Source organism: Mercenaria mercenaria, chromosome 12 (assembly GCF_021730395.1).
Source record: "Mercenaria mercenaria strain notata chromosome 12, MADL_Memer_1, whole genome shotgun sequence".
NCBI lineage: Eukaryota > Metazoa > Mollusca > Bivalvia > Venerida > Veneridae > Mercenaria > Mercenaria mercenaria.
The window spans coordinates 34,538,118-34,553,087 of NC_069372.1; the positions used below are offsets into that span (position 1 = coordinate 34,538,118).

The window sequence follows — 14,970 nt, forward strand, 5'->3', positions numbered from 1 at the left end:
CCAAGATCTTATGGTGATACAAGTTGTGTGCCAGTTTGGTAAAAATCAAATCATAAATAAAGCTGCTATTGTGCAGACAAGGTCAAAATAGCTAATTTTGGACCTTTCAGGGGCCATAACTCTGGAACCCATAATGGGATCTGGCCAGTCCAAGAAAGGAACCGTGATCTTATGGTGATACAAGTTGTGTGCAAGTTTGGTTAAAATAAAATCATAAATGAAACCACAATCGTGCAGACAAGAAATTGTTGACGCACAGACGGACGACGGGTGATCACAAAAGCTCACCTTGTCACTATGTGACAGATGAGCTAAATAGAAAAAGAGAGAACATGAAATATTTTATCACATGTTTGATTATTGTGGGAGTGAAATATAGCCATTACATAAATTTGATAATATACTAGTGTAATAAAGCTTTGACGTTGATGTTGTTTATTCATTGGAGACGTTGGTCGAATTTACTTGGTCTATAATAGGTAAAGAAAGAAGAAATTTGATGTTTCAACAGGAAAAGCTTACATGTGATAAAAAAGAATATTACATTTGTGTCTTTCCACATTGAATTTATTAAACTCGTTGAATAAAACTGATAAAATGCTCGGCAGAGCCTCGCATTTTATTCAACTCATTTAATAAATTCAATATGAAAAGACACTCATGTAATATCCTCTAGTTAACCTTTGACTTCACCAAGCCGCTTCGACTTTGTTCTATCACGACCTAAAGTTGCTTTCTGCACATGATCACATTATACTTAACATTGATGGCCATTGATTTGAAAATCATTTCGGGTTGTAAAAAGATATAAAGCAGTCACAATTCTGTGACAGAATGACTAAGACAGAGGAACAGACTAAAAACAAAGTCTGCACCCAAATCTTGGAGACATTATTATAAAAATTTTAATCATTCGAAATAGCCATTATGCGATTATCATTTCTGAGCAGTATTGTCTGGCTATTAAGTACAGTGAAACACCGCTCGCTCGAGCATCAATGACTCGAGCACCCGGGCTCGCTCGAGCAATTCATGTGGTCCCGGCCGATTTCCTTATATATTGTTTATGAAATTACCATGGCTGGGTCGAGCATCGATAACTCGATCGCTCGAGCATGACACCTGGCCCGTGTATTAGTTTACTCTTTGTTGCTTATGGCAAACTCGAGCAGAGGTGTCAAATTTTTACACATCTTCGGCGGTCAGAATGTATCGGTTAATTTAAAATTTTCGCACCTCATGAGAATTGCATGGTCTATTCCCCAACTATCTTAAATGTTTGTTTGTCGGTATATTTGATCTGATAAAGAGATCAATTATTGATGAAAGGTGGAAGAAAAAATTTATTGATCAAAATTGTTATTAATTATTACTTTTTTCTGCGGGATCGAGAAGATATTATGAGACCTTGATATTTTAATCAACAGTTGTTTGCATGCAAATAAAGGAAATAAGATAGCATTTTAATAAAATTGAGACGATAATTATGAGATCTTAATTTGTGGAAGAAAATTGCGAATTCGGTTACAGTATTTCAAATAAAAAAATATCTTAGCTGTTTCTTCACATGTGTCATTTACGATCTATCATAAATAACGTTTGTAATACGTTTTTTTTTGAAAATGTCACGAGTGTGTTTATTATTACGCATCACCGTTTCCTCTGCAATGGTCTCGATGATAATTGGTAAAACAAACTATGTTGGTCAATGTTTGGGTCGCTCGAAACCATGGATAACTCGAGCATTTTGCTCATCCCCTTGCGACCTCGAGCGAGCGGTGTTTTACTGTATATATATTTGATCCAAACAGAAATAAGACATGAATAGCCATGTTGTAAAACTAACATCATTTTTCACTAGGTATTTATTCCTCTCTGCCTCAACATCAATGATTCCACCTTTGGCTCTCTGCTGCTCCAACATGGCTGCCATATGGGCCTGAACTTCTCTCATCTCATCAGTTGGTGTGAACACAAAATCATCTTCTAAAGGTGAAGTATCAAAGTCATCAAACTTGTAATGAATTTCCTCCCGGCACACCGGACACACAAGCTGCAAGAAAAACATGTAAAAACACAAACTATTTTATTTGTTTTAAATTCAACGTTACAACAACATCTGATATCAAATATTCCCTGACTATTCCCTCACATTTATTTGACAGTCAGCATTTTGAGATATAAAACTGTGAAAGGATACGTATGGAGAAATCCATACAAGTATGCCACATACAAAGTTTGATGAAAATCAATCAACTTTGACAAGAAGTTGTTCAAAGATTTTTTCTTTTTTAAACTCTGATGAACCTTCAAGTGGCCAAGCAAAAGCATTTGAACAATCTGTAGTGAGTACATGCCAAGACGCCACAGACCAAATTTGGTTTAATTCTGACCACTAGTTTTAAAGGAGAATGGCGGACAACTGACCATCCATTTATACTAACAGCTTGTCTTGATGCAAGCAAAGTGCATTACTCAACTTGCATTATAATTGCTCCAGTATTTAAACATATCATCACATTTTGTGTCAGGGGAATGAAGTAAGGTCATTTCATTGTTTAGGTATAACACTAGTGTAATCACATTATGTGACGTCATTTGAAATATAGAAGACGTTGCTAGAGTTGACTTGGTCTATCATAGGTAAAGAAAATTTAATTAAGAAATTGAGAGTTTCTATGTTTCCACAGAAAAAAGCTTACAATGTGATACAAAAAATATAACATTTGTGTCTTTATGTACTGATATAAGTGACACTGTCAGAGCTGAGCACTTCATTTCTTTTTCAACTTGTTTATATTTTCAATAAGAAAAGACATTTATATAATATCCAGTACTTGAAAAATATTATTTTGATATTAATATTAATATTTCTTTTATGCATAAAACTACATGAAACTGGGAAGAACTATTTAACATTAAAACATCTATGAAACTAGATATTAGGTCAACAGTAATGTTATTAGAGCATGTTGAGGTGTTGCAAGTCCCGTGGAAAAATGTATGGCATCTTTATGAATAATTTTGTGCACCTAATATTTGATTCTAATGATGCCAATTAAGTGTAACACTGTCTGTTATATTTAGTAAGTTTGATTCTGAGATTCTTTTAAACAAAGTAGTAGATCAAATATAAAATTACCCTTTCCTGAAGCCAATACAATGTATGGCAACAAGTATGACGTGATACCAATTTTAAAATGTTGAAATGACAACACTTCTTTTCCTTTATCAGTTATAATTAATTTAAACCCTTCTTCTGTTGTTCCACACCATTAAAATATATTTGAAATTTACAAATAAAATACAATATAAAATTTCTGAAAAACACATTGAAAATATAATATGAAATGGGTGCAAAACATTCTCCATAGTGTATATGAAATTCACCAGACAGCTGGGAAACAAGCTAACCATATTTGCTGCAGGAAATGACTCCACAGTGAGATACAGAGTACAATCTCAGGAATCGTACATTAATTGCTGCAGAGGTTAGCTCAGAACAAGCGGGTACAATCTACAGAGTAGTAACCTTACATGCTGCAAGAGAGGACTGGGACGAGTATGATCTTTGGGAGTTTTTTTCCTTAATTGCTGCAGGAGATGGCTAAGAATGAGCAAGTTTAACCTCAGGAGTTGTTACCTTATTTGCTGCAAGGGATAGCTCAACACAAGCTGGTAGGATCACTGGAATCTTTATCTTATTTGCTGTATTAAATAACTTACTATGAGTGGCTTTAGTCTCAAAAGCCTTTAACTTATTTGCTGCAAGAGATATCCATGCATGACAGAATACAATCTCAGCAGTCCTTACTTCATCTGTTGTTGTAGTTCAGCTTGAGATAGTACAGTCACACAGTCATTACATGACTTGCTGCAAGAGGTGACTCAGCAGAAGAAGGTACAATCTTGGTTCTGTTTACCATCCTCTGAGTCTTTTATTTGCTACAGTAGAGAACTCTGCATTAGTGGGTTCCACTTTGGGAGTATTTACCTTATTTGCTGTAAGATAAAGCTCAGCATGAGCAGGTAGAATGTCAAAAATCTTTACCTTACTTGCTGCAGGAGATGGCTCAGCATGAGCAGGTAGAATGTCAAAAATCTTTACCTTACTTGCTGCAGGAGATGGCTCAGCATGAGCAGGTAGAATGTCAAAAATCTTTACCTTACTTGCTGCAGGAGATGGCTCAGCATGAGCAGGTAGAATGTCAAAAATCTTTACCTTACTTGCTGCAGGAGACGGCTCAGCATGAGCAAGTACAATCTCAGGTGTCTTTGTTAGCACGTGAGTCACATAACGTGAGAGACAACTCTCATGAAAATAGTGGTAACACTCCGTCTTCGTAAACTTTTCACCCTCATGGAAATGTTCTAGACAAATCATGCATGGACAGTGGGGAATATTTCCAGCAGTGAGACTATCCTTGGCAAGCTGAAAGCAGAATCATATTTTACCTCATTGATAACACACCATTCTTGGTAATGATTTTACAATTATAAGAATAGATCTGAATTGGCTTTAATGACTTTTTAACAACTACAGAACAATTATTTTTACTTTTCCTATTGCAATCTTTATCTACTACATGGAACTGGGTAATCCTTTCATTACATCACTGACTATCACATTAATTTTGCATGTAACTATGGTGATATAGCTAAAAAAATGTGCACTGTCTGTAAACATCACAAAATATCATTTGTTAACAATGCCACTTACAACTAGAGCTGCTTTTGAGAAAAGTGCATGTCTCCCACAACTGCATATTAATCATAATATATTGGCATTTCTTCTCCATTATGTATCCGAGTCAACCATGCACCAATACATGTATCACTGGCATCAGTGTACCATGCACCAATACATGTATCACTGGCATCAGTGTACAGAGTGATTTTCAGTAATTCAATGGCCATAATTCCGAAGTGCCTGGGCTGATTTGGCTTGTTATCAAACTTGGCCGAGGACTAATTAGTAAACACATTTTGTTCAAGTTTGGTGAAGATCGGATGAGAACTGTTCAACGTAGAGCACAGACAAGAGTAAAGAGGCCGATTTTCGGTAACTCAAGGGCCATAATTCTGAAGTGCCTGGGGCGATTTGGCTCGTTATCAAACTTGGCCGAGGACTTATTAGTAAAGTCATTTTGTTCAAGTTTGGTGAAGATTGGATGAGAACTGTTCAACTTAGAGTGCGGACAAGATGTATGACAGACACACACACAGACAGGAGTAAATCAATATGTCTCCCACATCACTGTGTGGTAGGAGACATAATTAGATAAAAACTGCCTTTGTAACACCTCCAAAGTGAGAGAACTATGTAAAACTGCAGTCTTTTAGGTACTCTACACTTTCTTAGATTAAAAAGTGAAACCTAAATCCTCATTTTTACTCAAGATCAAATATGACTGTACAGGCTATACGTTTTTTATGAAGAGTTTTATGAAATGATGTAACAATCGTTTTGATTTACCTCAATTAGTTCAAACAGTACAGGACCTCCTTGTCTGTCTTCACATAGCTTGTGCATATCCTCTCTCAGACTGAAATGGATTTACACTTCTAGTGAGAAAACTTTTAGTTAATCTTACAATATCATAAAGGCTTTTTACGTAAGTTTTAGATAAAAATTCAGAACATGTTCCAAATATAAGATAATTAAATATGAAATCACCCAACTAATGAAAATTATAGTAGATCACATCACGGTGACATCAGCACTGTGCAAAGTAAATCAAATTACATTAATAATCTAAACAATATTTATCAAATCACATTAATAACTCATGCAAAATATATCACTCTTAAATCATTTTGATTTATTCAAATAATATTAGATCTCAAGTTTTACAAGGTTAATGAAATCTGTTCTCTCGAGCGGCTGCACATACCTAACTGCAAATTTGAACAAGAGCTCTGCCTTGCGGGTGCAGACGCTCATCTGATTTTTTTGTCTCTGTATAATGGAAATATTATCCTACCCATGATTTTCTAAGTCCAGAAAGGGCCATAATTCTTGCAAAAAGCAATGCGGAGTTAAGGTACTAGTTGTGCAGAGTCAGCTTTTAATGCCGAACAGCTGCTTTGAATTTTAAAACAATAGCTTTGACTGTTAAGGAGAAAAGCTGACCTAAACATAAAACTTAACCAAGAAATTTGAGATTTTCTAAGTCCAAAAGGGGCCATAATCCATGCTGTACAGAGTCGCCTTATGATGGTGAACAAGTGTTGCAAGTTTCAAAGCAATAGCTTTGATAGTTTAGGAGAAAAGTTTACCTAAACATAAAACTTAACCAAGAAATCTGATATTTTCCAAGTCCAAAAGGGGCCATAATTCTTGCAAAAAGCAGGATGGAGTTATGTTTCTTGCTGTACAGGGTCAGCTATTGATGGTGAACAAGTGTTGCAAGTTTCAAAGCAATAGCTTTGATAGTTTAGGAGAAAAGCTGACCTAAAAATAAAACTTAACCAGGCAACGCAGACGCCGATCAAGTGATGACAATAACTCATCATTTTTTTTCAAAAACTCAGATGAGCTAAAAATGTCAAAAAGTTTTAACTACAGCTACTGTAATGCCTTTACAAGGCAGCTTTGTAAGACTCTATTTTTTAATGACAGTGATAGAGAAAAAGAGTGCAAAATGTCACAATATATGCACATCACATAAATGTTACAGTAAACATATTCTGTATAAGTTTGGTAGACAGTAAGCCCAAACAATGACATAAAAAATTGGATGTAACATGCATGTTGTACCACAGAAAAGTGTGCTCGATATTTCCCTATGGCCAGTAATAAAAAAGTTACAATATAAGCTATTTATAACAACAACGAAGGGAAGTAATTCTAAAACTTACTACGGACCTGGTTCTTGCACATGACATTCCGTCTTATGGTGGTTAACATTTATGCCATGTTACATCAAAATCCCTCCATGCATGAAGATTATGCTCTGGACAGTCACTCTTGTATCTGACTTTTGGTCTCCAAGTGTGACCTTGACCTTAGACCTAGGGACCTGGTTCTCGCGCAGGACACTTCGTCTCATAATGGTGAACAATTGTGCCAAGTTAAATCAAAATCATTCCATGCATGAAGAAGAAATGCTCCAGACAAAGTCATTCTTGAATTTGACATTTTGACCTCTAAGTGTGACCTTGACCTTAGACCTGGTTCTTGCGCATGACACTCCGTCTCATGATGGTGAACATTTGTGCCAAGTTACATCAAAATCCCTCCATGCATGAAGAAGATATGCTCTGGACAAAGTCTGTGGACACTGCCCACCCGCCCGCCAGGGGCATTCCCATATGTCCCGTTTTTCGAACGGGTGTATAGAAATGTTTAAGTGTACAGAAAAATTTTAAGTGTACACTTTTTGGCTTCATTAATTACCTGAGGAGTTCTTCTTCTGCAATACCACGTGGATTCTTTATGGTGATCTCTGGGGGAACATCAGGGTACTGAAAAACAACATAATACATTTTCTTTTATAAACTTAAGATGTTTGGAAGTTATGTTGTTTTGTTAAGTTCAAAGTCACTCCTACACACTTACGTCAAGTGGTAATTTTCCAGCTTTTAATGTTGGATGAAAGCCACTAGTGCCATCCTTCTCCTCCCAGCCCCAAACATTATTTCCAGCACACACAAGCACATGGGCAGACAAAACAACCTTCCATATCAGCCAGCTGTATGCTGTCTTGGCATGAGAGAACTCGACATACCCATAAAATTCTATACACTGATAATTACTGACTATCATACATCAATGCATTTCATCCATACTGATTAATGCTAAACTGGGCTTGATATATCTGAGACAAACCTGTGGTGACAAGTCCAGTATGAGAGTCATACAGACAAATCTCTGCTCCAGATCTTCCCCTGTAGCTGGATGTAACTGCAGAGTTATCTTGTTTATTTCATCCCTAGAAAAAATAAAAAAGCAGTAACCATTAGTTAAATATTTACAAGTTTGTTATCACAACTATAATACCTTCTGCATAAATAGAGCATGACATGCAACCTGGAAAATTGTTTTCTTATCTTTTGGGTGGGTTGTGGATGGGGCACTACTTCTGGCACAAGTGTGTACCTTTAAAAAATAGAAAATAAACTTTCCACAAATCAACTAGATAGCTTTCTTACATCAAAGTATACTATATTCTAGATCAGGTTTCTATACAAACAGCATCAAGGCTATTATGACTGATGTAGAATATGTTTTAACCCTTATCATGCTGGACATGATTGATTCTGCCTTTGCGACCAGCGCAGAAATACAAAATAAGATGCAATTTTAAAAGAATTTTGTTTACCTGTCATTTCTTTGTACTTCCAATTCTTCAATGTAAATTGCTTCAAGGACTTGTATCTCTTCAGCCAGACCCCTGTGAAAAAAACGAACAGTTTTTTATCAGAATTTTTCCCCAAGTAATTTGGGAATGGGGCAGGAGCCTTTATAATTGGGAAAATGTGTTGTGAAATGTCTAAATTGGACATTGTTAAAAAGGCCATATTTTTATTAAAATGTAAAATTTAAAAGTGGTCATAAATACGTTAGGTTAGCATACTGTCTTGTGTTTCAAATGATAGGCACAAACTTGGTTGAAAAAGTAAAACACAATTTGTTTTTTTTTTTGTTTTTAACTTTGGGATTTGAAAAAAAAAAACCAATACTATTTGCCAATGGGATTGGGGCTGAAGTTTGGCCCCAAATTGGACTGAAAAAAAACCACCCAACACAACACTGTTTATGGGCTATAACAGTATATATACCAATAAATGACCTATTGTATCACTTGCATGTATTTTCACCTTTATCATGATACCTAATATTGATAAGAGAGTAGTTTTTTTTTTACCCTAAATGCCTGTATATATCAGTAATTATATTGTAGTATTTGCCATTAAATACTAGTAATTGCAGCTTGTACCGCAATAACTCATAATTGGCAGCATTTTACCAACCCTGTTTCATGCAAAAAATCATTTTCACTATGAGAAGAACAGTTGACACATGTAAACAGATTTTTTTTAACACAGATTGTCTTTAATAACAGGATTTATTGATCTAGTGTACCTTACCATAAAGTAGAGATGGGAATGAATATTCGAAATTTGGCCCAATATTTGAATATTAAAATTAAATTAGAATATTCATAAATGAGTGTAATACTATAATTATTATAAGTCTATTTTTTTAAAATAGGTATCGTTGATTTTGAGCAATCTAAGCATGCTAATAATGCTGAATAAAACCGTTTGTTCTGTTGCGTTTGTTTATTGTGTGTCAAAAATTGGCCAATTAACACGAAAATTGCAATGTATTAATGGCAGGAGTCATCGTTACAGATTAACAGTTTGCAACAGGTGTAAATGTGATGCCTTTTTATCTTTTGTTCATTTTAATTGGCGCCTGCTTTATGTAACAAATTTTAAAAATTGTTCGTCTCACAATGACCCAAAGTTGCAATTGTTTCTAAGTGTTCTTGCTGCTCCAGCAACTTCTGTGCCTTCTGAGCGAATATTAGTGCAACTGGACAACTTCTTAATAATCTGTAAACTAAGAAACAGAATTATGTAGTAAGATAGCGGATCAGGGTGTCTGCTGCCTATCGCATTTGGTGTCAGTGGCTCAAACTTTGACTAAAGTGGCTCAAAAACATCTCGAGTGGCAAAATATTATGGCTCCACATATATATTTTCCCACCGTGTGTTACTGTGTATTTGATCCAGAAGCATGTTCTCATTTCACGCATCTTGGGTATTCTCCCGCGTAGAAAAAAAACGACAGCAAGTAATCGGCTGATGCAATGACGCATGTTTTGACAGGTGTGTATATTGCATACTGTTGTGACATGCGCATGCAAGTCAACTGGAAGGGAGTGGGCAGACAGATGTGATCAATTATTAAAGAAAGCACGTTTTCAATGGAAATATTTTAAGTATCTGCTACTGTTTATTTTAATTAATCCCATTATCGATGACCCAACCGATTTTATTGATCAAAAAGCGGCGACCTATTTGTTTTAAATGGCTGTTTTCCCAGACTGTTTTTCGGTTCATTTTATGAGATTAACTTAATCAGATAACATTCACAGTAATTGAGTTAATTATCTGACATTTTTAATTAATTTCAAACTTTTCTTTCAATTGCCGCTGTAATTTGTGGGTCACAAAGAAGGTCAGTAAAAACAATTTTTAATGATAATTTTGAGTTGATAATTGAAATTTTCTGAGATAGCCATTAAAAGCCATGCAAAATTTTGATAGGTATTCAGATTCTTTGCAATCATGTATTCTAATTCTCCTCGTAAGAAACGTTCTTTAGACGAGTGTCATATGCCTGAGTCTAAAATTGCTAGGTTTTCAAAAGTTCAAAATTCTCCATACAGAAAGTTTAATAAATAATGATGGTTGGCCATTTTTGAGTAGGAAGTGGCTATATGTACGGTCCTGTAGAAATAGCCTTGCATGCTATTCTTACGGCTCTCCCGTGAGAATAGTGAAAACCCTGCAGGTGTCTGTTCCTACTACTCTCAGTACAAATTATACAACAAATTTATCGTAAGTGTAAAATACTTATTTAACTGAAACTGATCTTCTAAATAAATCAGAAAACGATTTTTGATTGTACAGATGTAGATGTAAATACACACGTTATTAATATTGAAACACTAAAAAATACTGAACAAAGTGTTTTCAACTAGATCTAAACCATCTGGAGAATTATTGATCTATGTTTTGTGTATATACATGCAATTTTTTTACAACTTACTAAACATGTTTTTCACAACTAAACACTTTAAACATGTTTATTGCCCTTTAATTAAGTTTAATACTAGACGTTTTTCACATGTTTGCATCAATTCAGACCTGACATTTTATTTGTAAGACAACGACCAAATGTGATTATATAAGTCTTGTCATTTCCGAAATCGGTTGAAAATATATTAGATAAATGACTTCAATACAAAGTATTTTAATACAGAACTGCCATAGGATAATCACCTGTGGGCTTTTCACTATTTTTATGAGAGAGCCGTAAGAATAGCCTGCGAGGCTATTCCTACGGGACCATAAGAACAGTCACTTCATTTTGAGTATGGGGGTCATACTATCAGGGACAGTGCCAAACAAAGGACCGAAGCAGTCAAGGCCTGTGACAATTACCAGGATAGTATTATATTTTTGAACAAAAATGAGGTAAATGGAGAAATATGTTAGAAATGCAACAGTCATAAAAATAATGAAAAATACATGTGAAAAGAATCTCGATATTTTCTACAAAATGAACATGTGATGTACATGTTATGATGTACAGGCAGTAACACTGCCCAATTCGGGCTTTCAACATAAAACTAATATTTCTTGAAAACTAATGAAGACATTTCTTTCAAACTTGGTCCATTTATTAAGCATAACATATGATGCATATTATGATAGAAATAACTTTGTTGGCTTCAGTTTTGTTAGAATTACTTCCCTTTTTCAGATTTTTATGATGCTTAATTTTTGAAGTCCAAAATAATTATGTTTAATGCAATGTTTAAAACAGAAAAGGGTTCAATGGCTCTCTATTGCTCCAAACTTGTGCGCCATTACCTTTATTCTACATATATTTAGGGTTAACACTTTGTGTCTAGTGCAGATATACGAAAATTTTTTTACAACTAACATTTTTCTATAATGTTCAGTTGTAAGTGAAAGCACAGTAAAATGTATACATTCATGTACTAGCGCAATAATTTAGAGCATTAGAAAGCCATTGAACCCTTTTTTGTTTTAAACTTAGCATTAGAACATTTTTTTTTGGACTTCAAAAATTATGCGTCATAAAAATCTGAAAAGGAGAAAATTTATAGGCAGTGGCTATGATTACGGTACCGTAATCCTAGCCTCCGGTTCTAGGATTACGGAAGTTCCGTATTCCTAGACAACCCTATGAGGATAGGCTAGGAGAACGGAAGTATGTAAGAGACATCAAAAATATGTTAGGACATGCATAAATGATGTTGTAAACTTCTTATTTCACTTTATTAAAATAGCGATTTTTGATGCCTGCCTTATATTGTTATCTATCCACCATTTTGGGTTAGTATAATCTTAAACGCTATATTAATGGCGGCCCGCGGAAATATTATAGAAATATGAGGGTAAAAGTGAGGTTTAAAAAAAGGCAGTGGCTACGATTACGGTACCGTAATCCTAGCCTCCGGTTCTAGGATTACGGAAGTTCCGTATTCCTAGACAGCCCTGTGAGAATAGGCTAGAATTACAGAAGTATTTAAGAGGTATCAAATATAAGTATGAATGACATTGTAAACTTACTTACTTCACTTAATTTCACTATAATTTCATGCTATCAATCGGCCGTTTTGGGTTAGGTATAATCGTAATGGCGGCACGGGGAAATATTATAGAATTATGTTTCGTATATACCTGTAATTTTTTCATCAAGTCAACACAAATGGTCCTTAATAACATACAATATGGTTATAAATCATAAAATTCAAAGTATAGAATATATGATATTTCCGTGCGCTGCCATTAAGATTATACTAAACGGCAGACAGATAACTCGAAATAATAGGCCTAAGGCAGGCATGAAAAATCGCTATATTAATAAAGTGAAGTAAGTTAGTTTACAACATCAATTATGCATGTCCTAACATATATTTGACGCCTCTTAAATACTTCCGTAATTCTAGCCTATCCTCACAGGGTTGTCTAGGAATACAGAACTTCCGTAATCCTAGAACCGGAGGCTAGGATTACGGTACCGTAATCGTAGCCACTGCCTTAAAAAAATGTTCTATACCTTGATTTTTTTTTATAACCATATTGTATGTTATTAAAGACCATTTCTGTTGATTTGATGACAAAAAATGCAGGTATATATGAAACATAGATAATTCTATAATATTTCTGCGTGCCACCATTAAGATTATACTAACCCAAAACAGCGGATCGATAGCACGAAATAATAGTGAAATAAGTAAGTTTACAACGTCATTTATCCATGTCCTAACATATATTTGATGCCTGTTAAATACTTCCATAATCCTAGCCTATCCTCATAGGGCTGTCTAGGAATACGAAACTTCCATTATCCTAGAACCAGAGGCTAGGATTACGGTACCGTAATCATAGCCACTGCCAAATTTATAACTTTATTAAAACTGAAGGCAACCAAGTTATTATTATTTCAATTTGTATCATATCTAATGCTTAATAAATGGACCAAGTTTGAAAGAAATATCTTCATTATTTTTCAAGAAATATTAGGTTTTTATGTCGAAAGCCCGAGCAAATATGTTACCAGCCTGATGTAGAACAAAATGAGTTGATAAAGTGAGATTAACTTGTCTATTGCCATGATCTAATATAACACAGTTGATAAAACAGGGCCTATGAAGCGTAGAAAACTGAACAAATCCGCCGAAAAAGGTTTCAAATGGCTTTACAGAAACCTTAAATAATTGGTACGAACTAATACGAGTGCGAAATGAGAACTGATTTTCATTTCGTCACCTATGTGTCTTAGCCAAAGACCACATTATAATAAAACTTTTTCTGTATATTTCAAAGGTCAATATTTACTAAATTTAACAACTATATTTTAATATCACTGTAATAAAGTTATTCATTGTGTAACAACCCTTCGTCCATCTTTCGCCCCGGCGCTTAGTAATATTTAGTAGCCGTTTTTACTGCTCTCCGGTGGATAATCAAAGCGCTGAAAGCACAGAAAGGTTGATACCTTTCGAAAAACGTGGTTCTGGTAAGAAGTTAGTTCAATAACATTAAATTTGCACAGGGCGCCTTTTAATATTTGGACGTTCAATTGTCCCTGTGTCAAGTTGAATGACAGCCATTTAGATAGCAACAATTTCAACCTTATTTTATTGAAGTGTAATGTATGAAAACTCTCAAACACGTGATATATTGGTTTACCGTAATTTAAACTGCACCAGGAATTACTTCCCGGACACATAGCACAGACTATTCTAGTGTAATTTAATTAGATATCATGAAAGTACAACGCACTAGTAAAAACATTTGCGGCCATTATTTAACGCACTTGTACCACCGAATGCATGTAGACTAGATTTTTAAACTGTTTTTATATGAACTCATAACTAAATGAAATAAATTTTAATTAAACACAACCAATAAGTGCTGGTTACACCCATCAATTATAATCATATACACACTACACAGACAAATACCTTAGTAACGGGCCGCATTTTTTTTATATAAAATCCGACCATGAGAATACTTTGCGTCTAAAATCATTTTTTGTAATAAAGAAAATTGGACAGTTTCGTGTTGTGATGCAAAAGCGAATGGATGTAAATTTCACTTTCAAAGTGAGGACAGGTATTCGCTAATTTCAGTGACAGTATGTTCAATGGATGTGTTAAACAGGTTTTCCTTTTCCACTGTTGGTACATGTATTTACCTATCACATTTTAGTCACTTCCACCGTGAACTTGTAAAACCTTATAAAAAAACTTCGATAAAACATCGGACTATATGAAATGTCAAAGTCGTAAAATATTGAAGTCCGACGTTTACTTATCGAACTAGTAAGAAGTGTGTATGTAACCTTCACTTTCACAGAAGCTGGTATTTAAGGCATGAAGGTAGTTATTCGCCGGATATGCCACCATGGTCTACCCGAATTTAGTCCATATAAATAGATTTTTCCCGACTAGTAAAACATATTTTCATGTCAAATATCAGCTTTATTTATGCTTGTTTGTAAAAAGAATGTCTGCTGATGTTTTAAGCTATGTTATATGCTTCACAAAGTTAGTCGAAGCTGTTTGGTAAAGTTGAAGTGAAGTTTGTATTTCCTGCTGTCTACCTATACCATATTTGCGTTTCCAAACAATGTTTATTCAACAGAAACTACAAACTCATTGTGTACATAAATGCGCTTCCCTTGTTTCCAAA

General features: G+C 34.7%; 1 protein-coding gene across 1 annotated transcript in view; it reads right to left on the bottom strand.

The window, feature by feature from the left end:
• The window catches only part of LOC123533790 (uncharacterized protein DDB_G0290685-like), a 29,595-nt gene extending 15,875 nt beyond the window's left edge, over positions 1–13,720 (bottom strand). Inside the window, exons 1-7 of the mRNA XM_053519597.1 lie at positions 13,670–13,720; positions 8,325–8,396; positions 7,832–7,934; positions 7,400–7,467; positions 5,477–5,546; positions 4,223–4,432; positions 1,847–2,053 (exon numbers count right to left, since the gene is read on the bottom strand). Of these exons, the coding sequence (XP_053375572.1) occupies positions 1,847–2,053; positions 4,223–4,432; positions 5,477–5,546; positions 7,400–7,467; positions 7,832–7,934; positions 8,325–8,396; positions 13,670–13,680 (741 nt within the window). The 5' untranslated portion in view covers positions 13,681–13,720. The remainder of the gene's footprint in view (positions 1–1,846; positions 2,054–4,222; positions 4,433–5,476; positions 5,547–7,399; positions 7,468–7,831; positions 7,935–8,324; positions 8,397–13,669) is intronic.
• Positions 13,721–14,970: the final 1,250 nt, after the last annotated feature.